This window comes from Phyllostomus hastatus, unplaced genomic scaffold (assembly GCF_019186645.2).
Source record: "Phyllostomus hastatus isolate PE091 unplaced genomic scaffold, TTU_PhHast_1.1 phas_scaffold_555, whole genome shotgun sequence".
Taxonomy (NCBI): Eukaryota; Metazoa; Chordata; class Mammalia; order Chiroptera; family Phyllostomidae; genus Phyllostomus; species Phyllostomus hastatus.
The window spans coordinates 3,263,101-3,289,449 of NW_025334036.1; the positions used below are offsets into that span (position 1 = coordinate 3,263,101).

The window sequence follows — 26,349 nt, forward strand, 5'->3', positions numbered from 1 at the left end:
CGCCGTGTGCCGGGTTGTCTCCCGTCCTCTCTCTGACGCCAGGGGCTCGGGCTGCGGGGCACGTGCTCCCCAGTGCCTGGAACCGAAGGAAGCAAGGAAGCGGAGTGGGCCCTTGGGGTGGGAAGGAAGCTCGGCGGGCCGGGCAGTCCTGGCCCCGAGCCCCCTCTGCGGCGGCCGGCGGGGGGTGACGTGGGGCCCTGGCTCGAGACAGGTGCGCAAGGCCGCGCCTATGCTGACCTCTGCTCTCGTGGTCTCTCCACAGTGGCCAGCCAGAGGCGACACTCCTCCATGGCCCGGATACACTCCATGACCATCGAGGCGCCCATCACCAAGGTGAGGCGGGCGGCGGTCGGTCCCCTCTGAGCAGGGACGCCCTTGTTCCCCCAGGCGCCTGTTCCCACTAGGAAGAGACGGGCCCGCAGCAGCAGCAGCCACAGTGCCGTCCTCGTCCAGGGAGCCGCCGCCTCTGGGGAGGGGGCACGAGCCGTGACCAGCGGGCCGGGCGCGGCCAGCTTGGCGCCCTGCCGCCAGCCTGGCTCTCCGGGCGGTTTTGCTGCTGTTGTCACGGCTACGAACCTCAGGTCTGTCCTCCCACGCTGCAGGTGATCAACATTATCAACGCTGCGCAGGAAAACAGCCCCACGCCCGTGACAGAAGCCCTAGACCGCGTGCTGGAGATTCTGAGAACCACTGAGCTGTACTCGCCGCAGCTCGGCGTCAAGGACGACGACCCCCACGCCAGCGACCTCGTGGGGGGCCTGATGTCTGTGAGTGTGTGGGCTGGGCCGCTGCCCGCAGCCTGCTCTTGCTGTTGGTCCCGCGGCCGTCCGCTCCCGGGCTGGGCTGCGCGGGCTCCCCGTCCGCAGCCGTCCTCCCCTTGCCGCCTCCCCCAGCCACCGGGGCTTGGGGCGGAGCGGGGCGGAGCACATCCTCGGGGTCTGCTGAGCTGGGCTTCCACGTTTGCTTAGGGGCTCTACGAGCAGCTTATGTCAATAAAACTTAATTGTTTTATTAAAGATTTTAAAAACCGGGACAGAAAAAAAATTTCTATATACTACATCACAAAACAGAAAGAAAAAAAAATATATTTTTAAAGAGGCCCCATGGGATGGGGCACGGTTTCCCTCCACCACACATGCTACAGATTTGGGGACTCCGTGGGGGAGGACGACTGGGACCATCTGATTAGGAGGGGCTTTGCACCATGGGTTCTGGGGGGCCTGGGTGCCGCCTCCAGCCAGCCGTCTCAGAGAGAGGTCTCACGAGGGAAGAAGCGCCCGGTGGAAAACAGATCAGTCCCTTGCTCTGTGTCATCTTTGTGTTGGTCGGAAATAAAATTCACCTTCCGTCCAGTTCCTGCTTTCTGGAGTCTTGATGTCTCAACCCTAATTCCTGAGACATCCGGTGACCTCAGAAAGGGCGGCCCGGTTCCCGGTGCGGTCCTGAGTTCAGCCGGTCCCTCCAGGCAGGCCGCGTGCGTGCCAGAGGGGCAGGGGCTCCCGTAACTGTCCTCCGGGCCCGACTGTCCCGGGTCTTCGAGGAGAACAGCTGTGACCTGATGGTGACCTCCCCTTTTTTGTTTCCTCGGTTTTTATCAGGATGGTTTGCGAAAGTTATCCGGGAATGAATATGTCCTTTCAACAAAAGGTAAGTTTTTTTTTTTTTAATTTTTGGGGTCACTATTAACATTATAGTCAAGCTTCAGCGATGAAAGTACATTTTTTAGACGGTTTTACTCATCCGTGAGCAGTTTCTGGGCAGGTCATAAACCCTCAGAAACAGCACCACCCCCCTCGGGAAGAGCTGACGCCACCGTAAAGCCTGTTAACGCTGTTCCCCGGGTTCCCCACCCCCAGGCCTGCCCCACATTTCCAGCAGTATCGTCACTCCCGTCACCCTGCACGACGTGCCGCCGCGGATAGCGCGGGCCATAGAGAATGAGGACTACTGGGACTTCGATATTTTCGAGCTGGAGGCTGCCACTCAGAAAAGGTGGGTGCGTGGGGAGCTCGCTCCGCGAGCAGAGAGGCCTGTCGGGGAGGCCGCACGGAGCTGGTGTCCGCTCCCCGGGAGGAGGCCCAGGGAAGAGGAGCGGGGCAGGGAGAGCCCCCGCATCGGAGCGCGAGAGGCCGGGAGAAGCCAGGGCAAGCCTGCCCGGCCCCGCCCGCTGAGGAGACAGCAGACCCACGGAAAGCACGAAACTGAGCGAGTGGCTGTGCCTCCACACGGCAGGGGCAGGGGGTGTCTGTAAAACACAGACACCAGTTTCGCCTGCGGGTAGTGATGTATCGCAGTAGCGGCAAAGAGCCCCTCCTCAGAGCCTGGAACTGAAAATCACAAATATGCCAACACACATATTGGAGAAAAGCTGTCCCCGGATCTCAGCTGCCGTGCTGGTGACACGCATGGGGACACCCAAGACTCTGGTCACCCTGGACTGGGTGGGTCCACGGACTGGGGGAGGACTGGGGTTGCACCTTCCGCTTGGTGCCCCGTCGGAGGAGAGCTGTGAACCGTAGCGCTGGGGGCGGCCCGGCCCCCGGGGGAGGGGTGTGACAGAGCTGACGCTGGCCGGGCCGCCCCCGGTGGGGGGCTCTCCGAGTGCTGGGCAGAGGCTGACCCGGGACGGGCGTGCTCTCGGGGGGTCGCCGCAGGGCCACTCCCCTCGCCTAGGTGAGCTGCCCCCACGGCGGCCCTGCCCTCGCTCGCGCCCACCCCGGGCCAGCCTCCTCGTGCACTCTGCCTCCGCGTCCCCGACACGGGCAGGGACGGCGGCAAAGAGCTCCCCACACAGGGGCAGGGCGGTCACGGGGCCGGGGCCAAGGTATGTGAGTTCCAGTCCCGTGAGCCTGACCGCGTCTGGGCACTGCCTCAGCAGAGCCAGACTCCTCGACCTTCTGACCACGGACTTGGCAGCCGGTCGGTCACCTTCTAGGGGGGACTCCTCTCGGTCGTCAGCCACCTCCAGGTTGTGGAGACCAGCACATGGCACGTGACCCGTCAGGCTCATGTGTGGTCCCTAGAAACTGTTACTGTCTTCAGGCAGGACACCTGGCCAGTGGCACGGGTCCAGAGGAGAAGGTAGGGTTCAAGGTGGCACAAGTTTAGCTTGGCCACAAACACGCTGACTGTGCGGAACCCGGTAGTGCGAGCAGGGGTCTGAGCCCTCGCGCGCCAGGGGGAAGCACCAGCCCAGAGCCCAGAGCCCCGAATGGGAACCGGGCTCGCACAGAGCTACACGCCGCCGCCCCAGAGAGAGGGCGCCGGAGAGGCCAGCGCCCCTGGGCTGCCCCCGCCCTCTCCGAGGCTGGGCTCGGGCTTGCTCATTGGATCTGGCCCTGTTCAGGGCTCCAAACACTTTGCCTCCTACTCTGCATTAATGCTCTGCATGTGTCTCTTCATAGGCCTTTGATTTATCTCAGTCTCAAGATCTTCACTCGTTTTGGAATCTGCGAATTCTTGAACTGCTCCGAGACAACGCTGAGGTCGTGGCTGCAGGTCATCGAAGCCAACTACCACTCCTCCAACCCCTACCACAACTCGACGCACGCCGCCGACGTGCTGCACGCCACGGCCTACTTCCTCTGCAGGGAGAGGATCAAGGTGAGGGGTGCCAGTGCGGCTTGCGCCCCCGCTGGGTTCCCGCGCGGCGTGACTGCTCAGGAGCGCTCCCACGGCCACGGGGCCCGGCCCGGGGAGGCTGCGGCCCCAGGAGAAGCAGGCAGGAGGCTGAACTGCAGCTCTGGGGCGTTCCTGCGGGCGCCCCGCTGGTCCTCGGGAGTGTGAGGAGCAGGAGTGGGGACCCAGGGAGTCCGGGAAGGGGCGAGGTCGTGTCTGGCACGTGGGCGTGCTGACCACAGGCTGTTCCCAACCCCAAAGGCGGACCACCTCAGAGCCCGGTCTTGCAGTTGCCCTCTCCTCGTTCCCTCAGGTGTCTGTGTTCTGTTTTTAGAGAAAGACCGTTCCCAAGACCTAGCCGGGATCAGAATGCAGAGAGCAGGCTGGTCCATAAAGTCCGGAAGTCAGTGTCAGGAGGGGCACGTCCGTGTCGGTGTGGAGCAGCGTGCAAGGGCGACAACACCTCTGATGTAGTTTATTGCTTCTGAACTACTCTGCAGATAACATACAAACATATGTATTCAGAAAGCTGAGTTAGAACAAATTCAACATCATTTACTGAGATATAATTCCCATCATACAATTCAGCCACTTACTCCTCTCTGTTGAGGACGCCCCGTAGTTTGTTAAGCCCCTGACTTGTTGAGACTGAGAATCCGGTAATGTTCCTAAAACGCGTGTGAAAATGCAGCGTTGACAGCAGAGAGGTAGGGAAACTGGATTTGCTCGACAATATGCTTTCCTCGGAAACCTGAAATATTCTTACGTTAAAGTGATAAGGCAGGAAGAAAACTATACAGAGGCGTCCTTGTGTCAGCTCAGTGCCCCAGTTTTTTAAAGATCTCTTGTTTTCAGCAAACTCTAGACCCGCTCGATGAGGCCGCAGCCCTCATTGCAGCCACCATTCACGATGTGGACCACCCCGGGAGGACGAACTCCTTCCTGTGCAACGCGGGGAGCGAGCTGGCCGTCCTGTACAATGACCTCGCCGTGCTGGAGAGCCACCACGCGGCCTTGGCCTTCCAGCTGACTGCTGGAGACGACAAGTGCAACATCTTCAAAAACATGGAGAGGTGAGGAGAGTGGCCGTGGAAGTGTGTCGGGCCCCTCCCTCTCGTCGTGAACGGCTGCCCTGAGACACAGTCACGCGCTGTCCCGTTCACCCGTCCGAAGGGTGCAGGGTCTCCATTCAGAGTATGGCAGCCTTGCCGCCACCCATCTCAGGACATCGTCATCCCCCGCCCCCAGTATCAAACTCCTGCGCGGTCACCTCACTCCCCGCACCCCCCCCCGCCCCAGGCCGCCACCGCGCCCCTTCCCGTCCCCGCAGACCCCCCAGTTCTGGACACGCCACCTCGACGGGAGCGTGTGTGCTCTGCCGTCTTTTCAAACTGGCGTCTTGCACTCAGCGCAGTGGTTTCAGGGCTGAGCTCCTCTGTGTCTTGACGTTTCGAGACAAGGAAGTACAACGCTGACCTCTCGAGCTCACAGGGACTCAACCTGTCGTCTGCCCGGACAGCCCACGCTGCCCTCCTGTGCGCAGCAAACTCCCCGTGTTCTCTGTCCACACGTCGCTCCCCTGTCATTCCCCTGGCCCCTCACACTAAGTATTCAGTCACAAGTTCCTTCGTAGCGCTGGCCACGTTTTTAAGCAATAATTTTTCATTACTCGTCTAACATCTGATTCGATTCTTAAGCTGCGACCACAGTGTCACGTGCCTGTTGTTCATCGCGGTGCCCTCAGTGTCTGGTGACGGGAGCTGCGTGTCGGGGCGGGGGACGCCTTCTGTCGGGAGGGACATGGGGGTGGGCACAGACAGGGTCCCAGTCGTGAGTGAGTCCACGGTTCAGCTTCCTCTCATGTTATCTTTTAATTATCGTATTATTTTCCGTATGAACAACTGTGCCCGTAACTACTTACTAATTTGGATTTTTAAGGAAAGTTTTAGCGTGAGATTTGGGACTTTATGAAAAGGAGACTCCTGGTTTTGCTGAGCTCTGTTCTGCCACGCTCCGGACTTTCGGGGGGGGGGGTTAGAGTGGGCGTGTCCGCAGTCACCTTGTGCGGGTGTGCACACGCCCGTGGCCTCTGGAGGCGACTCGGGACCCTGACAACTGGCCGCTTCCAGGGAGGGGAGCGGGGCACGGGGGGGTGACTGGAGAAAGGGGGCAGGTTTCATTTCTTATTCTCTGTGCCTTCCGAATTTCTAATTTATGGTTTGCACCCTCAAAAAAGTAAACATTTGCAAACACGGAAAGGCCGCTGCTGGAGGAAGAGGCGCCGAGCGCTCCCCGTGACTTGCTCGGCCCGCAGAGGGTCTGCCGTCCGCGTGTCTGGGCACTGGGGCGGCGGGGGCCTCACCCAGGTGCGTCCCTCACAAGCACAGACCTCCGTCCCCCCGAGACCACGGGCTGTGCCTGCCCCTCGTGCGCGTCTGTTCTGTTCTGAGAACCGTGTGCCTCGCACTGCGGGACGACAGGCACGTGGACTCGTCTGTGAGGTCCTGCCCTGAAGCCTCCGATTGTCCCTTCCCCTGCGGTTCCCCCCGAGAAGCGGTGGAGCCGCTCACCTGGCACTTGCGCGTCCGTGGCTCCTGTGCCTCCCAGCGACGTGAGAACCTGGGCCACAGCGGACGCGCACCCGGGTGACAGCCTGCTTCCAGGAGTCCCTGCCCGTCCGGTCCGGACCTGGGGTCTGAGGCGGCCTCTCTTCTGTCGCATGAAACAGGAACGACTATCGGACCCTGCGCCAGGCTATCATCGACATGGTCTTGGCCACGGAGATGACAAAGCACTTCGAGCACGTCAACAAGTTCATCAACAGCGTCAACAAGCCCTTGGCGGCACTGGAGGAGAGCGAGGTGAGGGAGCCCGCCCAGAGGACCGGCGTCGGGGGCCTGGGTCCCTGTGCGTCGTCGACTCATCCAGTTTAAGTTCCACGGGCCAAACTATTTAGAGGACAAAATCTTGGCAGGAAAAAAAATAGGATGTCCAAAAAAATAGATGTAAACCTCTGGAGGGAGGGTCAAATTTTAGATCAGTGGATTTGGGGGGAAGACCACTGCTCTCTTCTGGGACATCCGGGGCAGGATGGAGTCCTCGGGGCCGCTCTCCCGCCGCTCCCCACCGTGCGTGTTCTGCGGGGGCGGCAGCTCTCCCGGGGCCTCGGCTTCCCTTGTGGAGCGAGGGGCCGCGCTCCGTGCCCAGCGTCTGTTCCAGGAGCCCTTCACTGCGGATCCCAGGCAGGGCCTCACTGTGCCACCAGGGCACCCGTTTTGATTTGCCTTACACGTTCCACTCCATGTTCCAGAAAACTGAGGAAGATCAAGAAGCCATCAACACTGCTCTCAGGACCCCGGAGAACCGGGCTCTGATCAAGCGGATGCTGATCAAGTGCGCTGACGTGTCCAACCCCTGCCGGCCCCTGGACCAGTGCATCGAGTGGGCTGCACGCATCTCGGAAGAGTATTTTTGTCAGGTAGGACCCGGCCTCTGAGGTTCCTCGACTTTTTTTCTCTGACGGGAACGGCATCTGTGGGGCTCGGCAGTCGACTCCTGTCACCACTCCCAGCACCTCAGCTCTGAGCGCACAGTGACTCCCTCTCGCCCAGCCACTGACCTGCCTCAGCGCAGAGGGGCCCGGCCCCGGGCGCCGCAGACTCGGGTGTGCCCGCCCAGACCTGGCTGGGTGGTCTTTAGGGAACATTGCCCAACACCCCTTGTTGCGGACCCGCGATCCGGGACGGGAGCGCAGCACCGCAGAAGCCCCTGCCGCTGCAGCGAGAGCTCACTGTGGCCGCGCGGAGCCGGCCCGCCCCCGCACTTGGGGAGCGTTCTCAGCGTGTGCAGCGTGATGTGAAGCCGAGTCGTTTCTTGCGGCAGGTCAGTGCAGGCAGAGCCCCTCGTGTGAGACGAGGTCCGCTGAAAGAAAAACCAATTTCCAGAGTTTAAATTTGAGGCCTCGGCCCTACGCCCTCTCCATGTTAAAGCCTCTTTTTTGGGAGTGCCCCCAAGTTCCCTACCCTGACCACTGCTCTAACGTGCAGCAGCCAAGGCCACGTCGCCCCGGCAGTCCCTGCGCTCCTCTCCCCGCGGGCCCTCAGGCCACGTTCACGTTCACTCCCGCTGACAGTCGCTGTCTGGCGACCCCGCCTCACGCGCCGACCTCTCCTGGGTCCTCCGTCGGCCAGCCCCCAGCCCCGCGCTGGAGCAGCACTGACAGCGTCGCGTCCGGTGTCCGACCCCCTCGAGGGGGCAGGAGGGGCGCTTGGGGCCGGGGTTCACACGGTCGGCAGGCGGGCACAGTCTCGTCCCGACCCTCACACCCCCTGCTCACCCACAGCCGCTCAGTCCTGGGGGCTCCAGCACTGGGAGGGGCCCGCCTCAGGGGAACCCTGTTTCCCATACCCTTTCCACGCTTAGGTGCACGGGCAGCCGCCACTGCCGACAGCTCAGGCAGCAGCTCGCTGCGCGGGCCGTGGCGCCCGGGTGTGTGTGTGTGTGTGGGCGCTGCATGTCCGCCCGGCAGCGCGTTCCCGGGGACGCGCGTCCCCGTCATTAAGTGGTGCGTGACTGGACATGAAAAAGTTAAAAAGGCTCTGGGATGAAGAGGGTTTTCATTTTCCTTTAACTTCAATCAAGGGTGTTCAGGAAGTTTCCTGATAAGATTCTGTGGCCCGAGAAGAGAAGCAGCCCCTAGTTCCTCTTCCGGGAAGGGTGTTGCTTCTCCCTGTCACCGTGCTGGTGTCAGGCCCTGGAACCACCACCTGGGCTGGGGGGCCGTGGCGGGGCCGTGACGGGGCAGCGGAGCGGTGGCAGCGCGTGGGTGCACTACAGGTACCCTTCAAAAGCTCGCCCGGATTTTTTGGACCAGAAGAGGTACTTAGGTTTTAGAGGAGGAAAATAGGAAAAAAAATTTTGAAGCAAAAAATGTGGTAAAATACTTAGTAACGTAAATAACATAATATTTCATTAATGTAAATATAAAGCTACATTTGGATTATAAGACTCACCCCCATTTTCCTCCCAAATTTGGGTGGGTGGGAGTGCATCTTTTTTTTTTTTTAAGATTTTATTTATTTGTTTTTAGAGAGGGAAGGGAGGGAGAAAGAGAGAGAAACATCAATGTGCGGTTGCTGGGGGCCATGGCCTGCAACCCAGGCATGTACCCTGACTGGGAATCGAACCTGCGATGCTTTGGTTCACAGCCCGCACTCAATCCACTGAGCTACGCCAGCCAGTGGGGAGTGCATCTTATAGTCCGAAAAATAGTCCTTAGGAGGAGGCTTCCAGGTGGTGACAGCACAGGCGGGGTGTCCTCAGGCCCTCCTGGCACAGAGGAGCCCCCACTCTGGGAACAACTTGGTGTCTGCTGGCAGGTCTGGTTGTGTTGCTTGGGGCTCTGGCGGAGCAGAGCAGACACTGGAGTTCTGTAATTCTGGCGTCTTCTGCCCTGCAGACCGACGAAGAAAAGCAGCAGAACTTACCTGTAGTGATGCCGGTGTTTGACAGAAATACCTGCAGCATCCCCAAGTCCCAGATCTCCTTCATCGACTACTTCATCACAGGCATGTTCGATGCTTGGGACGGTAAGAACTCCGAGAGGATATTTCCTACGTGACCGAGCAGTGAGCGGGGAGTAGCAAGGACTGTATTTGACTCGAGATCAGGGGTGTCCAACTCATTTTCACTGGGGGCCACATCAGCCTGGTGGTGGCCTTGAAAGGGCTGAGTGTGATTTCCAGACCGTGTCAGTGTAACTGCTCCTTTACAGTTAAGTGAGAGCTCGGCGCTGCCGCCCGCTAGAAGCAGGGTGGGGGCCGGATGCAGCCCCCAGGCCGTGTGTGTGCCGTGTGTGTGTGTGTGTGTGTGTGTGTGTGTGCCGCTGCGCTCTCCATTATGCTTGGGGATCGGGCTCTCCAGGACCGAGGAGAACAGGAAGCCATTAATGACTCCGGGGGCTTGGGCCCTGTGTGCACACCCTCATTAACTGTCTCCAGGGCGGGTGTCATTCCACCAGTTCCTTAGGGAAGAACATTGACCTTGGGGCCCCACAGCTTGGAGTGGAGAACCGAGGGTTCAAAACCAGCAGTGCTGACTCCGCAGCCCCACGGTGCCCCTCCAGAAGCTCTTTGCCATTCGCTGCCAGGCCTCACTCTGGAGCCGACCCAAGAGTGAGCTTGTCCCTGACAGATGCGCGGCACCCTTCTTCAGCCTTCCGTGCGGCCGGGGAGCCCGTCCGGCGGAGGGGTCCCAGGAAAGAGGCCCCATGAGTACCCCCGGGAACCCGTTCTGCCTGCTGCGGGACCGCGCGCGGGGCAGGGCTGCAGGGCAGACAGCCACGCAGATGGGGTCTACAGATGGGGCCTATGGGGGGTCGAAGGGGCGAGGCACGGGCGGGAGAGATGGCCCCGGCCTGCCCCCTCCCGGTGATGCCGTGAGGTTGGGGACTCACTGCACTCTGTCCCTGACACCCCAGCCCCAGAGGCACTGTGTGTGGAATCGGGCAGACGAGCTTCCTCGGTTTCGTTTATCGGAGCCGTCAGCTGAGCAGACCCTAGAGGAGCTGCTGTGCGTCTGCTCCAGCCCGCCCGGTGCCCCCGAGAGCTCCGCAGGCACCTCCTCGCGTCCCCTTTTCCTCCCGAGCGCTCGCTCCTTGGCCCGGACCGCCGAGCCGCGGCTGTGAGAGGGTCTCACCCTCCGCTCCCTCCCTCTCCAGCCTTCGTAGACCTGCCAGAGTTACTGCAGCACCTGGACAACAACTTCAAATACTGGAAAGGACTCGACGAGATGAAGCTGCGGAGCATCCGGCCACCCCCGGAACCAGAATAGTATGTGACCCTGTCCCCTGTTCCTTGGTCAGTGTCGCACACCGGAGGGGGGTGGGCAGCGGCGTGGAGCCGGGAGAGCCGCATTGCGTGCGTAGCCGGCGCCGCTGCCGTCGGACTCGCTGCGGGCTGTTGGGGTTTGCCGGGCAGAGCGCTCCTGCCTCCGGCACGGCCGCTCCACAGTCTTCGCGCCCTTCGTCAGCAGAGCGGGGACAAGCACGAGGTAGCACAGGGGGAAAGGGGCAGCTCTCAAGCTGCTGAGAATCGCAGTGACGGTGTTGAGGGCCGAGGGGCGGGCGGTCAGGTGACGACTGTGACAGCGGCGCAGGCAAAGGTGACGAAGTTCGAGACAGTGAAGACTGAGAGGAAGGCGAATGTGTAGGTGGCGGCAGTCACGTGGAAGGGGGTAAAAACGGTGCAGGCGGGTGGGACAGCTGAAGGCGGCGGAAGTGTTACGTAGGTCAAGCTGAAGAAGGTTAAGGTCAGAGTGAGGGTGGCGACGGCAGTGGTCGAAGTGAAGCGGGGAGTGCAGAACGGAGGTGATGGGAGTAAAGGTGAAGTCTGTGATGCTGCAGGAGGTGCGGGGGCAGGTCACGACCGAGGAGGTGACTGTGGTCGGCTGAAGGTGGTGAAAGTGACAGTGCGGATGTGCTGAAGTGGCAAGGTCACGGCGGCTGGGTAAGCCCGGATGAGGGGCTGACGGGGAGTTGAGGGCGGAGATGGTAAAGGCGAAGGTAGTGGAGGCCGCCTCAGTGACAGGTGGCAGTGGTGGAGGTAACGGCCAAGGTGAGGATAAAGCCGGTGAAGCTGAAGCCGGTGAAACTCACGGCGACCGTGAGTGTGTAAGTGTGAGCAGTGAGTGGGGCGGTGAAGGTGAGGGGGTGGAGCTGGTGAGCATCCAGCGGAGGTGGCGAAGCGGGACAACTCAGGTGACGGTGAGGTCGGGTGGGGAGACGATGGCAAACCGGGTGAGGAGGAGAGGGTGGGGTCGCGGGGCACGGTGAAGGTGGGAAGGCAGGGCGGTGAGGGCAAGGGTCGGAACACGGTGTGAAACGGTGACGGGGAACAAGGTAAAGGAGGTAAAGGAGGTAAAGGTGTGGGTGAAAGTGAACATGGTGGGAGGGAAGGTGGCAGCTTTGAGGAAGGTACGTGTAAGGACAGGCGTCAGGAGGACAGAGGTGGACACAGTGAAGGTGATACGGCTGAGAAGGTGCTAAAGGTGAAAGAAGGGGAGACAGGTCAAAAGGGAGGGAGTTCAAAGTGAAGACTCTGAACTTCGAGTGACCGGGAGGGTGAAGGCGGCGATGGCGGGGGTGAAGGTCAAGCTGACGATGGTGAAGGGGAAACTTGGGGGCTGAAAGGGGTAGGACCGGGGGGAAGCGGGGACGGCGGTCAGGGTGGCAGAGGCTGAGGAGGTCGTGAAGCTGAGGGTGCCCAGGCCAAGGTGGTGGGTGGTGCAGTCGGAGCGTGGAGGCGGCGACAGTGCGGGCGGTGAAGGTGGTTGCGCGTGTTGTGCATGCGCGGTGCGCGTGGTGAGGGCCAGGGACGGGGTGAGGATGGCGGTCAGGGTGAAGCAGCGCGGGTGGCGCTGGTGTAGGAAGTGCAAGCGGCGACAGAAGAGTGGTCCTTGCCTTTCGAGAGTGAGACGTTGAAGATAGTGATGACGCTGAGGCTGGAGAAGGCCTCGAAGGCGGGGAAAGTCAGGGTGATGGTGGCAAGGCCGGAGCTGGAGGGGACAGAGGCGCAGGTCAAGGTGCATGTGAGTGTAGTACAGGTGGCGAAGTTCAAAGCGAGGGTGAAGGTAGGGAAGGTCGAGTAAGTGAGAGAGCAGGAGGTGGCGGAGGGGAAGTTCGTGAGGAAGAAGGGGGCGGCTGTGTGGCGCACGGTGGCGGTGGAGGCGGAGAGGTCAGAGAGAGGGTGAACGTGGTGGGCGAGAGAGGACGAAGGCTGCGAAGGCCCGGCGGGAGGAGGCGAGAGTGCCGGTGGCGGAGGGGACAGTGGCCGGATGCTGCAGGCCGAGGCAGAGGTGGTGGAGGGACGGTACCGCGGGTCAAGGGGAAGGCGCTGACCAGACGCGGGCGGGGTTCTGTGTGAGCCTGAAGGTGAGGGTGTTGAGATTCGGGTGAGGTGGAGCTGGAAGTGGCAGGTCATAGAGTGTGAAATCGTGATGTTGAAGAAGGTGACGGTGGCAAAGATCCGTGTGCGGCTGTGACACTCCGTGTGCCCCAGGGCAAGGTGAGGGGGCAGAAGTAGTGAGTTGCTGATGGCGAGGTGGAGACACAGAAGTGGAAGGTACTGGAGGTCAAGGGACGGAAGTGAAGGCAGTGGTCAAGGTGAAGGGTGGTGAAGTGAAACGCGTGTGTGGGTGGCGAGAGTGAGGTTGGTGACGGCGCAAGTGTACGTGGCGGAAATGGTAAGGTCTAGGCGGTCAAGATGACGGTCAGGGTGAAAGTCGAGGTGAAGGTGATGAACGTCACATCGAAGGTGACGAAAGTCCCGGTAAAGATGGTGGTGACGTGTAGGTGGTGGGAGGGGTAAGTTCAAGGATAGTATAGGTCCAGGTAGAGATGGTTAAAGTCCAGCGGACGGTGGTCAAGGTCCTGGTGAAGGTCATGAACGTGGAGAACGGGAATGTCAGGGTGGCAATGATGGTGGTAAACACGAAGAGGTTAGTGGAGGAGACGGTGTAGGAAGCAGCTGGGGGAAGGGGAATGTGACGTGGGTGAAGGTGAAGATACAGAAAGTCAAGGTGAAGGCTGTGGTGAGCTGAAGGGTGGAGAGGTGGTGAAGATCAGAGGGAAGGAGGTGGAACCTCTCAAACTTACCTTTCTGCTTGATCGTCAGACTTACCTTGAAATCCGGTCTGCGCACAGGCAGCTTCTCAAAGTTGGGGTTCAGCACTGACCGCACCTTAGGGCGGTCTTACCTGTACTGATTTCGCCCACATCAGAGAAGGTGCAGTCACTCACTGTGGAATACTACTGAGCGTTCCAAATTTTGAGGTTGATTGGTATTATTATAAAGTGTTTTATTACAACTTCAATATTTTCTATGAGTTTAAAAATCCTTCAAAGCTAATTTTTTTTAAAAATGTACTTACTTTTAGAGAGGGGGAAGGGAAGGAGAAGGAGAAACATCAGTGTGTGGTCGCCTCTTGCACGCCCCCTATTGGGGACCTGCCCTGTAACCCAGGCATGTGCCCTGACTGGGAATCGAAATGGTGACCCTTTGGTTCACAGGCTGACACTCAACCCACTGAGCCACACCAGCCAGGGCCCAATTTTTTTTTTTTTTTTGAGATTTTATTTACTTCTTAGGGAGAGAGGGAAAGAAGGGAGAAAGAGAAGGAGAGAAATATTGACCGGTTGCCTCTCTGAACTGGCACCTTTCAGTTTGCAGGGTGGGGCTTAACCCATTGAGCCACAGCAGCCAGAGCCTCAAAGCCAACTTTAAATGCCATTACCAAATAAATACACGTGGTTCACATTCATTGTGTAATACTTGGTGTACGCTTATTTTCATCATGGAAATTAAGAATATAAAGTGGCACTTTTACTGCACTATAGAAGTACTTGGTTTTTAAAATTTTTTTTAAAGGATCCTATTTATTTCTAGAGAGAGAGGAAGGAGGGAAGGAGAGAGAAACATTGACTGGCTGCCTCTTGTGAGCACCCTGTTTGGGAACCAAACCTGCACCCCAGGCACGTGCCCTGACTGGGAATTGAACTGGCGACCTTACGCTCTGTGGGCTGATGCCCGAGCAGCTGAGCCATACCAGTCAGGGCTGAAATACTTGTGTGTGGTACACTTTTCCCTGTCTTGGCTAACCCGGAAAACCTGTTTTCTGCAGGAGAAGGGCTCCTTCGCTATAGAAGCCGGACCTCTGACACCGCTCCCCCCTCCCCTGATGGACTTTGCCAGTGACTCTGCAAATTAAAGGAGATTAAGACCGAACACTTACTTCATAAAATTTTATTAATGACTTTTCCAAAGTTTGCCTTATTTTATAGAGTGTTTATACCAAATATTCTCATAGAAACAAACAGCAAACATGGAATATTTGCTAAATTGACTTTTTAAAACCAATCTGTTTTCATCTTCAGTGGTAATCTTTAATTCCAGAGATTTATAAGGGTCCTGTATCTTCACATTTTCAATAAATATAGTATCATAAAAAAAGTGGCACATGATGACAGACCAAAGTACTTGTTACTTCATGTTAAACCTGCTTATTTTCTGAGATAAAAATGAAATTAAACTATTTGTTTTTAAGAATTCATGTGTCACCTTTTCTTTGGTGTTTTACAATACTTAAAATATTTCATCTTTTTCTCCCTAAATGAAGAATATTTCTTTATTGACAGAAAAAGATAAGTGACTATTTCAGCATCACGAAAGGTCATGAACAGGCTGAAACGCCGTCAGAACTACCTGTGACTCGTTGTGCGGAATCGGGCACTCGGGAGGGCGGCCCCTCCGGCGTCTCTCTGGGGAAAGAAAGGCCCCTTTTCCCTCCAGCGGCCACTGCAGGCTGCGGTGGGAGGAGAGCCTGTCCCCTCCTCCTCCAGGCGCCAGGGAAGACCAGGAGTGACTCCGCAAGCTCCTCAGCCCCCGTGAGGTGCAGAGAGCAGCGAGGCAGGATCTGGGGTTTGCACCACCGAGAACCAGGACTAACAGAACCAGCTGAAGCACAACCTACGTGTGCTTCGTAGATTTGAAGAGAGAAAAGAGCCAATAGAAACCCTAAGGCAAACCATCATAACTTACAGAGCAACAGGCAGACTTCAGAAAGAACCAGATAGACATTCTAGATATGGAGAACACCAACACCGAAACAAATACACCTCTACAGGTTTAGCAGAAGACCAGATGTTACTAAACACAGAACTAGTGAATTGGAAGGCCTAAGGCGGTCAGCAGGCAGCAGAGAGAGATTAAAAATGGAAAATACGAGGAACATTAAACTAGGGAGGGTAGAATGACATGTTTCCGAATGTGTCTGAGCCCGGAGACCCGGAGGGGGGCTTACATGTGGACATGCACCATCCAGAGACAGCCTGAGGGGGCCCTCAGGTTTCACAGACCGAACTCCTCGGGCTTAAGGGGCACGCTGATCCCGAGTAGAACCAAGCAGATAAACCCACACGCCACACGCACTGCAGAGCCCCAAGTCCCAAGCATAACCTGAAAGCCGCAAAAACACAGGCCACTTACACGGAACTAGAGTTGTCATTTGTCTCATGCAGATGAGAAGTCTGCTGGCAGTCTAAGGAAGAACATATCCAAAATGCTGAAGGAGACTGTCAGCTGAGAATTACATACCTAATGAAACTAGCCTGCAGAGAGAAAGTAAAATAAACATAATTCCAGACATGCAGGCACAGCTCATTGTACACTGAGCCGGTGGGAAGAAATGCCACCGGAAGGTGTATAAAGTGAGTCCAGAAAGCAGGGGTGGCTACAGAAACCAGCAGTAAACGAAGAGGGTGGCAAGCCCGTGGGCGAAACTGAAAGCGTATTGAGTGAGGGAAAGGAACAGTGAAGCATATTCAGGGTTTGGGGAGGTGTCCAAAATAAGATAAGCTAAATGTTCAGGGGGACAAAAGAGATTCCTATATTACACATTAGAATTTCAATGTCATCACGAGTTAAGGGAAATTGTCAAAGGAACAAAAAATACGAAGTTTGAAGTATTGGCAAAGATGTGAGGAAAAGAGAACCCTCGTGCACCATTGGTGGGATTATCAATCGGTGCAGCCACTAAGGGGAACAGCCTGGAGGTTTCTTCAAAAAATTAAAAATAGAAAGATCATATGGCCCAGCAATAACACTTCTGGGTATCCCAAGAAATGCAAAACACTAATTTGGGAACCTGCCATTTGCAACAACATGGATGGACCTAGAGGGCACGACGACACTCGGTGAAGTCAGTCACGTAAAGATGCACACCACCAGCTGTCACTCACACGTGGGGTCTAAAACACAAACAGCCGCAGAGATGGGGGACGGCCTGGAAGGGACGGGGCGTTGAGAAATGCAAATCGGCAGGTACAAAGCTTGATGCTAAGTTCAGCAGAGGGAGGGCAGCCGGTGGTGATGTCGTCATTGGGAGTGGTGTCGGGTGGGCACTAGACTCACCGAGGGTCATTCCCTGAGTTACACAGATGTCCAGCCACTATGTACACCTGAAACTGATCCAATAGTGGCACAAGTAACGCCCCTCCTTTTATCACAAAGTCAGAAGCATGTCATTCTGTAACATAACCATGTCCCACTCGAGCACACCTATGACGTTTTAGGTGGCGTGTTCAAATTAAAACTATAAACTGTTATTCCCCATATCATCACCCTACCGACCACAGCCCAGCAGGCCTTACTTCTGCCGGACCCTGTATGAGATTTTTTGCACCCCCGCCCCACGTGAGAAACAATTCCCAACGTCCAGATATAGGCGCACATGGAAACAGGAGGTACAGACCCGGCTGCCCGGGGCTGCATGGTGGGGAGTGGCAGCCCGTGGGTACGGACGTTGTGGTGTGGGGCAAAGATGCTCTGAAACCAGGCTGTGGTGGTGAATGCACAGCCCCAGGGACACACGAAAGAACAATGAGTTGTACATTCTACATGGGTGAAGAATATCGTATGTGAGTTATACTTCAATAAAGCTGTTTAAAAGGAAACAAAATTGTGGCCTTCGACTCAGACTATGGGACCCTGGGGTGGACAAGTTTCTAAAACGGCTCCCAGGGGTGCCTGCCTCCCGGAATTCACACAGCGGGCTGGACCGGGCTGGACCACGCTGCTTGCTTCTAACCCACAGAATGTGGCAACAGTGGGGGACTGCCACATCCAAGATGCGGCGACAAAAGGTAGGGTGCTGGTTTCCGAGGGCTGCCATAATAAATTACCACACACGGGCGGATGAAAACCACCAGTTTATTTTCCCAGAGGAGAGGCCTGAAATCCAGGTGCCGGTGGGTGGTTCCTTCCACAGACTACGAGGGAGACACCATCCCGTGCAGCCCTCCCCACTCGCGGCAACAAGGGCCAGCAACCCTCGCCCCTCCCCTCATAGAGACATGACTCCACCTCTGTCTCCATCTCACATGGCCTGTGTCGCTGCGGCCTCGGCTCGTCTTAGGGGACGTTAGTCGTGTAGGGCCCAGTCTGAATCGGATGGTTTCATCTCGCAGTCCTTAACTAGTTCCATCCCGCAGTCCCTAACTAGTTCCCACATAAGGTCACGTACTGCGGTCCCGGGGACCTGAGCTGTGGGGAGCACTATTCCACCCGTGAAAGACTATCATATCTATCCTGCTAACGTCTCCATTTGCTTGCTCTGGTGAAGCAAGCGGCCCAGTGGGGACGCCCATGGGGCGTGACAGCGAGGGCAGCCTGCAGCCCGAGTGAGCTGGACACAGACGAGACCACGGCTCCGGCAGACACCCTGATCCCAGCCTCAGGAGAGGCCCAGACACTCCCCCCTGCAGGCACTGCGACACGATACATGTTGTTTTAACCACTAAATGTAGGGTCATTTGTTACACAGCAATAAATAATATATGTACCATGTATCACAATTAAAAAGAATGAACACCTACAGATGTCAACTGGGAAAAAGCTGACAAATAGCATTGAATGAAAAAGCTGACTTGCGGGGACTTCCGGCCAAGATGGAGGCGTAGGTAGACACACTGTGCCTCCTCGCACAACCAAGACAGGGACAACAACTTAGAAACAGAATAACACCCAGAACTGACAGAAAACTGAACTGTATGGAAGTCGGACAGCCAAGAAGTTGAAACAGACCCGTTCGTCCAGACCGGTAGGAGGGGCGGAGTCGGGCAGCCGGGTGCAGGTCTCGGTGTGGAGAGCAGAGAGTGTTGGGACTGGGCACGTGGGGCATCCGGGGCGCACAAGACCGCAGCGGGCAGACCCTGAGCTCGCAAGTGGCAGCGGGCAGACCCCAGCCGAGGGCTGGCAACTGGCAGACCCAGCGAGGCAGCTATTGTGAAGCAAGGCACTGCGCGCAGCCCAGGGTCCCAGCGCTGGGAAGTGGAGCCTCAGGACACTGATTGAAAACACCTGTGGGGGTTGAGGCGCAGGGAGAGACTCCCAGCCTCACGAGAGAGGTCCTTGGAAGGTCCCGCAGGGTGCGCAAGCCCACCCACACGGGAATTGGCACCAGAGGGGCCCAGTGTGCTCGGGGGAAGCAGCAGAAGGGACTGAGGTCTGATGGAGAGCAGAGCAAGCGCCATTGTTCCCTCTCGGACCCCGCCCCCACATACAACGTCACATCCCAGCGACCAGGGTGCCCCACCCTGGAGAACACCTAAGGCTCCGTCCCTCATATGTAACAGGTGCGACCAGACCAAAGGGCGGGGGGGTGGGGATGCGGCGGGGACAGGGGCGGGGATGGCTCAAACACAAATGAAAGCCCCAGAACCAATACTTTTAAGCGACTGACAGATAGCCAACCTATCAGATGCACAGTTCAAAGCACTGGTGATCAGGATGCTCACAGAATTGGTTGAATTTGGTCGAAAATTAGGTGAACAAATGCAGGTTACAATAAGAGAAATGAAGGAAAATGCTCAGGGAACCAATAGTGATGGGAAGGAAACTGGGACTCAAAACAATAAAGTGGACCAGAAGGAAGAAAGAAACAACCAAACAGAAGAGAATGGAGAAATAAGAATTTAAAAAAATGAGGAGAAGCTTAGGAACTTCCAGGACATCTTTAAACATTCCAACATCTGAATTATAGGGGTACCAGAAGGAGAAGAGAAAGAGCAACAAGTGGAAAACTTATTTGAACAAATAATGAAGGAGAACTTCCCCATTCTGGCAAAGGAAATAGACTTCCAGGAAGTCCAGGAAGCTCAGAGAGCCCCAAAGAAGTTGGACTCAAGGAGGAACACACCAGGGCACATCGTAATTACATTAGCCAAGGTAAGAATGAAGGAGAGAATCCTAGAAACAGCAAGAGTTAAGGGGACAGTAACCTACAAAGGAGTTCCCATCAGACTGTCAGCTGATTTCTCAAAAGAGACCTTGCAGGCAAGAGAGGCTGGAAAGTATTCCAAGTCATGAAAGGCAAGGACCTACATCCAAGATTGCTCTATCCAGCAAAGATAGAATGGAAGGGCAGATAAAGTGCTTCTCAGATAAGGTCAAGTTAAAGGAGTTCATCATCACCAAGCCCTTATTATATGAAATGTTAAAGGGACTTATCTAAGAAAAAGAAGATAAAAAAAAAACATGTATAGTAAAATGACAGCAAACTCACAATTATTAACAACCACACCTAAAACAAAAACAAAAACAAACTAAGCAAGCAACTGGAACAGGAACAGAACCACAGAAATGGAGATCACATGGAGGGTTAGCAACAGGGGAGTGGGAGGAGGAGAGAGGGGGAAAAGCTACAGGAAATAAGTAACATAGACAGTAGGGAGAAAGTAGACAGGGGGAAGGCAAGAATAGTATGGGAAATGTAGAAGCTAAAGAACTTAGGACACATGGACATGAACTAAAGGGGAATGTGGGTGGGAGGGGGCATGCAGAGTGGGGGGGAATGAAGAGGGGGTAATGGGACAACTGTAATAGCATAATCAATAAAATATATTGAAGAAGCTGACCTGCAATACGATGCCACTGTGTACATTTTTTTTTTTGAGTATCCAAAACAACACACTGTTGCTTGCAAAGAAATTAAGAGTGGGAGTGTTGAAACATTTGGGGAGTTAAAGTGTGATTGGCTGGTGCAGGATTAGCTAAGTTCCTGGTGACCTCCACTGGGACACCAAAGGCTTCCCGTCCAAACCGCCTCGCCCCTCGATTTAGGTGTCTCATTTAGGCTCGTCTGTCACATGCAGCTGTGCAAGGCTGACTTAGGACAGAGTCAGAAACACTCCACCGAAAGGCTACTAGAAACAAACAAAGGTGTGGGACACAAAACCACAGAAGAAAACCATAGTGTTCCTACAGACGAACAATGAAATGTCAGTATCGGAAAACCAAATGAAGAAAACATTCCCACTTGCAATCGCAACAAAAAGGACAAAATACCTAGGGATGAACTTGACACAGGAAATGAGAACCTGTACATGGAAATCACAACACCTGAAGGAATATTAAGAAGACACAAAGAAATGGAAACATATTCTGCACTCAGGGAGGGGAAGAATCAACGTAGTTAAAAGGGCCACATTACCCAAAGCAACCTACAGATTCAAGGCAATCCCTATGAAAATAACAATGACATTTTTCAAAGAAATGTGACAAAAAAATACTCAGATTTGTGTAGCACCACGAAAGACCCTGAAGAGCCAGAGCAGTTGTGAGGGTGGGTGGGGGGAGAACAAAGCCAGAGGTATCACACTCTGTGACTTCAAACTATACTACAAAGCTACCATCATCAAAACAGTCTTGTATTGATAGATACACAGGCACAGACCAGTGCAGGAGAAGTGAGAGCCCAGAAATATCCTCACACATTTATGGTAACTAACACATACAATGGAGAAAGGGGAGCCTCTTCAAGGTATGGGGTTGGGAAATTCTGAAGGCCACAAGCAACAGTATGAAACTGGACTGCCCTCTGACCCCACACACAGGAACTCACTCAAAATGGATTGAAGCCTTGACTAGAAGACCCGAAGCAATAAAACACATAGAAGAAAACATGAGTACAAGGTTTCTGTGAACTTGGTGCTGAAGATAAGGGAAGTAATAGGAAAAATGAATGAATGAAACTGAGCAGTTATTCACTGATATTTTGCTTAGGAATGTCCTCCAGGAAGCAATGAGAAATACTCATTTTATTAAATATCACCCTCGAGTGAGCATCTTTTGTATACTCTGGGGGACAGAGCCGGGGGTTTGCATGAAGCACTTCTCCCTGCCTACGTGGGGTGTTTGTCCGCAGCTGGTTTGGGTTTTTTTTTTTTTTCCCAGTGTCTTGGGGTGATATTGGCTAGTGAAATGCCACAGGTTCTAGGTGTACAAGCCTATGATAAGCTGTCTGCAACCTCAGCTGAGAGGTAGGTGTGTTCTCAAACATCAGGGGTGCCTGTTGCTTCAACCAAGACAACTCATGGTATTTGTTACCAGCAATAAAATTCAAACTTTCAAGCAGACTTAAACGTTAGAAAACGTTTACCCTCAACTGTAGCCATGACAGCCTCACAGCATTTGAAGACTTTTCTGAGGAAATTGGTGATGTTCACAAATGTGATTTTTTTACGCTGTGCAATGAGGCGGGGCGGCATCTGCAGAGCTCAGGGAACCAGGGCTCCCCAGGGTTATAAGCACATGCATGGCAAATGGGACAAGATGGACCAGTGGGTTTTCAGGGGAGAAAGTAGGAGCTGTTCATCCATAAGGTTTCTGACTCCACGCTGGCACAAGGCGGCCTCGCACACTTGAACGGAAAGAGGCCCCTGTGGGCACAGCTCCGGGCAGGGGGTGGAGGGGGTGGGGGATCTGGCAGACGAGGAAGCACGCGTGCGCAGGGCTGAGTGGCGGATGCGTGAATGAGTTGGGGTGGTAGGCGGGGAGTCTGACTTCCATAAAACGCCTGTGCGATCTTCCTTTTCCTTTGGGAACCGGCCGTCCCTTTGCCCACCTGCCAGAGCCCGAAGGTCGCTGGGCCGTGAGCATCCCGAGGGCCGAGGCTGCTGTTGGGCTCTCGCGCCCTGTGCGGGGCCTGGCACGCAGGAGCCTCAGGGAACGGGCACCCACGTGCCGAGAGAGCTCGTTCTCTGACGTCGACGTGACTCTGGGTTGTGTTTCCTTCCAGGCCCCACCGACGACAGCGAAGAGGCGGTGGAAGAGGACACAGTCACAAGCGGGTCCTGAGCAGCGAGGCCCGAGCACCCACGGGCCCTGCGACACCGGCGTGGGACAAGCCCTGCCTGTTGAATGTGGAACAGTAGCCTCGTTGGCGTCAGCAGAGAGCTCCCGAGCATTGTTGAAACACTGCAAGCTGCTGCTGCTGCTGGTCATTTTCTAATAGAACACTGGAAATTGAGATGCCTGTTTTCTACAAAGAGTAAAAACCAAGGACACTCGCTGTGCTGCCAAGTTGCGTGTCATTGGGCTGGGCGTGCAGTGAGGGGTGTGGGCGCCTGTAAACGGAAATGCAGGAGGAGGGTGTCATCTCTAACTGGGCTTCCGGGTCCTCGAGGAAATGCTTAGATTGGGGTGTCAGACTCATTTTCCCCGGGGGGCCACATCAGCCTTGAGGTCGCCTTCAAAGGGCCGAAATAATTTTTGGACTGTGGAAATGGAACTACTCCTTAACTGTTAAGGACTTGAAATCACATTCCGCCCTTAGAAGGCAACCGCAAGGCTGATGTGGGCCCTGGTGAGAATGAGTTTGACACCCCCGGTCCAGACATTTCAATCCTTAGTAAAACTCAGGAGTGTGCGTGCTGCCAGCGATTGGCTGTGAGAACCTGCCATCTCCGGAGCATGTTCTTCTGCATAAAGAATCGCAAGCTTGCCCTGGCTGGCGTAGCTCAGTGGATTGAGCGCAGGCTGTGAACCAAAGCATCACAGGTTCGATTCCCAGTCAGGGCACATGCCTGGGTTGCAGGCCAGGTCCCCAGTGGGGGCCACGTGAGAGGCAACCACACACTGATGTTTCTCTCTCTCTCTTCCCCTCCTTCCGGTCTCTAAAAATAAATAAAACATTTTTTTAAAAAAAGAATCGCGAGCTTCATTCCAGGCAGCCGAGCTTTAGGGCTTTACCAGAAGTGGCATCCTTTGGAGTTTTTATTTCACAAACGTCATGCGAATGAATTACTGATTTGAAGAACTGGAGGGAAATGCAGCTTTACCTTGTCAGCTGAGGGGTGCAGAGTGGCACGTGCCAGTGTTCAGGATGTCACAGGGGAGTCACGGCTGCCCCCACGGGCCGGCCAGGGCTAGTGTCCTCACGACTCCACGCCTGATCACAGCTCTCACCCCTGAGAGCCCATCGATGCTCCCTAAAAACGGTGGTGGAGGTGAGGGCCTCCACCCTAGAACTTGGGTTTGAGTCGGCAACCACTGTGGGACGCACACAGCTGGCTCTGCTTTCCCCACGGGCCTGTGGACAAGTGGGCTAACTGGGCAAAGGTGCAAGAGGGGAAGGAACGCTAGAGGCGTCTTGGGCCTGCACTACGGACACAGTTAGTTCCGCCTACTTGCCATTGGCCAAACTAAGACACCTGGCTGCCTCCCAAGGCAGAGGCTGGGGAACTACGCTCCTCCTGCTCCTCCCGCTCCTCCCACCTGGAGGCTGTGGTGAGGAGGTGGCTGTAAAGTGATGCATCGGGGCAAGTCCGCCTTTTTTTTTTTAAGGTTATTTATTTTGAGAGAGGAAGAGAAACATCAATGTGTGGTTGTGTCTCACACGCCCCCTGCTGGGGACCAACCAGGCATGTGTCCTGACTGGGAATCGAACTGGCGACCCTTTGGTTCCCAGGCCGGCACTCAATCCACTGAGCCACACCAGCCAGGGCAAATCAGTCTTACCATGGTCAGTCAGGGATGGAATTCTGGATACTACCTTCCACCTGTTTCGGCAAACAACACCCGAGCAGCTGTACTGAGTAATTGCTGAAATAACCCTGGTTCTTGGCAAGCTAGGGGAGAACACGCCCTGATTAAAGGGACAAGGCTTGGAAGGAATGGGACCGCAGAACAACAATATGTGAGGGATTGAAAGGGAGACCATCGTTCATGCATTCTGGTAACTCAGAATCTGTGAAATCTGAGTGGAATGAGCCTGTCGTACTGTGTGCACATGCACGCATGCACAGATGCACGGTACTGCAGTTCACCGCACAGTGGGACCTTGGCTCTTGAACTGAACTTGTTCTGAAAGGCTGTTTGAGCAAAGCAATTTATTTAAAAAAACAAATTATTCATACTTGTGCATCCTCTCCTTTGTCACCCGAGACATACAACTGATCACACACATTTTTTTTTTCTGAGAATGACCTCATGGAGAATGGGATTGTTCAAAATGAGAGACAGTTGCCCCGGCTGGTGTGGCTCAGTGGGTTGAGCACCGGCCTGAGAACCACAAGGTCACCGGTTTGATTCCCAATCAGGGCACATGCCTGGCTTGCTGGCCAAGTCAATAGTAGGGGTGTGTGAGATGCAACCACACATTGATGTTTCTTTCTTTCTTTCTCCCTCCCTTCCCCTACAAAATAAGTAAATAAATAAACATAAAATCTCAGTCCCCCCAAAAAGGGAGCCCTGGTGGCTGTGGCTCAGCGGATTGAGCGCTGGCCTGCAAACAAAGGCAAAGGTTGCAGGTTTGATTGCCAGTCAGGACACATGTCTGAGTTGCAGGCCAGGTCCCCAGTCGGGGGCGTGCGAGAGAACAGAATTGTCGATGTTTTTCTTACTCTTTCTCCCTCCCCCTCGCTCTAAAAGTAAATAAAATTTGGGGGGGCAGGAGAGAGGCTGTCTTATTAAATTTGACTGTATATTTAAAGCTGCTCCCAGACCAAGTATTACAACTGTAAGCCCAAGAAAGCATTCAGTTTTAGCACAGGTTCAAGATGTCAGAATAAATGAAAGCCCACCTCAAAGCAATGAGTGATGGCTCACCTTTTACAGGTGAAAGGAGAACATTGAAAAGTAGGTGTTAGCCCTAGCCGGATAGCTCAGCTGGTTGGAGCTCTGTCCTGCTACACCAAGGTCGAGGGTTCGATCCCCAGTCAGGGTACACATGATAATTCAACCAATGAGTGCATAGACCACAAATGAATAGTTTTCTCACATCAGTAAATAACATTTTTTGAAGAGGTGTCCAAAAATGCAACCTAATAAATGTGAAGATCTAATCGGCTTTATGAAGTGAGTCATGAATTCAGGCAGCATCTTATCTAGCAACTAGAAGGGCACTCAGAGGAGTTATCAAAAAAGGGGAAGGTTTTTAGAGGAAGAAAGTGGGGCAAGGGAGCTATTGAAAAAGAAAGGAAAGGGGAGTATTTGAGATCTTGCTCCCCCTGCATATGTTGCCAGCTTGGCTCATATTTAAAATTAAAAAAGAAAACAGAAAGGAAGAAAGGATTATTAGATGGGGGGAGCATGGTTGACGGGAGTGAATGGCAAGAGTTCTCATCGAGCAGATTGCCTCTTCTTCCTGGGGTGGGGATGCGAGAGGGATTGTGACAGATGCTTTACTGGTGCCTGACCAGAAAATCCCAGACTAGTTAACTACGTTTCTGGGAGAGACTGAGACAGCAATCAGGTCAGGTATTAAAACTAGGTTTGGTATCAAGGGAGCCTACGATTTTCTCTTTAAAAATTTCTGTCAGCTTTTGAGACTGCTAGGTATGTTCACTTCAAAACCTCCCCCCCACACACAAAAAAAACCCCACAAAAAAACCCAAAAAAACCCTCCGAGTCAAGGTGCACATAGGGTAGGGTAAGGTAGGCCTGAGAGAGGTGGTGGGTGGCAGGTGAGGAGTGGCAATGGGTGGAGGGCACTGCAGGCAGCGGCTCCGCCACCAATAACCGCGAGTGTTTCGTGCCAGTGAAATGGGGTGTTAGAGCCATTGCTGTCATTCATCTCAAGAGGTTTTGATTCTGGAGGGGGGGAGAAACACGAGGATCGACGGGACTTTCTTAGACTAAAAGGTAACACCGGCAGCAGGAGCGGGCTGCCCTGCTTGGGTGCCGAAGTCAACACTAGCGAGGTCCACAAGGAGGTCAGCGGTGGGCCGCCTGGGAGGACGCAGGGCTTTGCAGGGCCCAAACAGCCCAGGGCTCTGCCGGCTCCGGGCCCCGCCCACTCCGCTGTGATTGGCCAGGCCCCGGGCCACGCCCCCGAGTACGTATACGTGGGGGCGGGCCCGAAGGCGAAGGCCCGAGGCTGACGCGGAGGGACTGGCAG

At 55.1% G+C, this 26,349-nt stretch overlaps 1 protein-coding gene across 2 annotated transcripts in view; it reads left to right on the forward strand.

Annotated features, from left to right (window-relative positions):
• The window catches only part of PDE8A (phosphodiesterase 8A), an 87,117-nt gene extending 72,397 nt beyond the window's left edge, over window positions 1-14,720 (forward strand). Inside the window, exons 13-23 of one of the 2 annotated variants that reach the window (XM_045824803.1) lie at window positions 263-333; window positions 603-767; window positions 1,599-1,647; window positions 1,857-1,992; window positions 3,405-3,603; window positions 4,474-4,691; window positions 6,347-6,479; window positions 6,929-7,096; window positions 9,077-9,206; window positions 10,337-10,448; window positions 14,296-14,720. In XM_045824803.1, coding sequence (XP_045680759.1) covers window positions 263-333; window positions 603-767; window positions 1,599-1,647; window positions 1,857-1,992; window positions 3,405-3,603; window positions 4,474-4,691; window positions 6,347-6,479; window positions 6,929-7,096; window positions 9,077-9,206; window positions 10,337-10,448; window position 14,296 — 1,382 coding nt within the window. In that variant the 3' untranslated portion in view covers window positions 14,297-14,720. The remainder of the gene's footprint in view (window positions 1-262; window positions 334-602; window positions 768-1,598; window positions 1,648-1,856; window positions 1,993-3,404; window positions 3,604-4,473; window positions 4,692-6,346; window positions 6,480-6,928; window positions 7,097-9,076; window positions 9,207-10,336; window positions 10,449-14,295) is intronic. The other variant, XM_045824804.1, reaches the window with a different exon arrangement.
• Window positions 14,721-26,349: the final 11,629 nt, after the last annotated feature.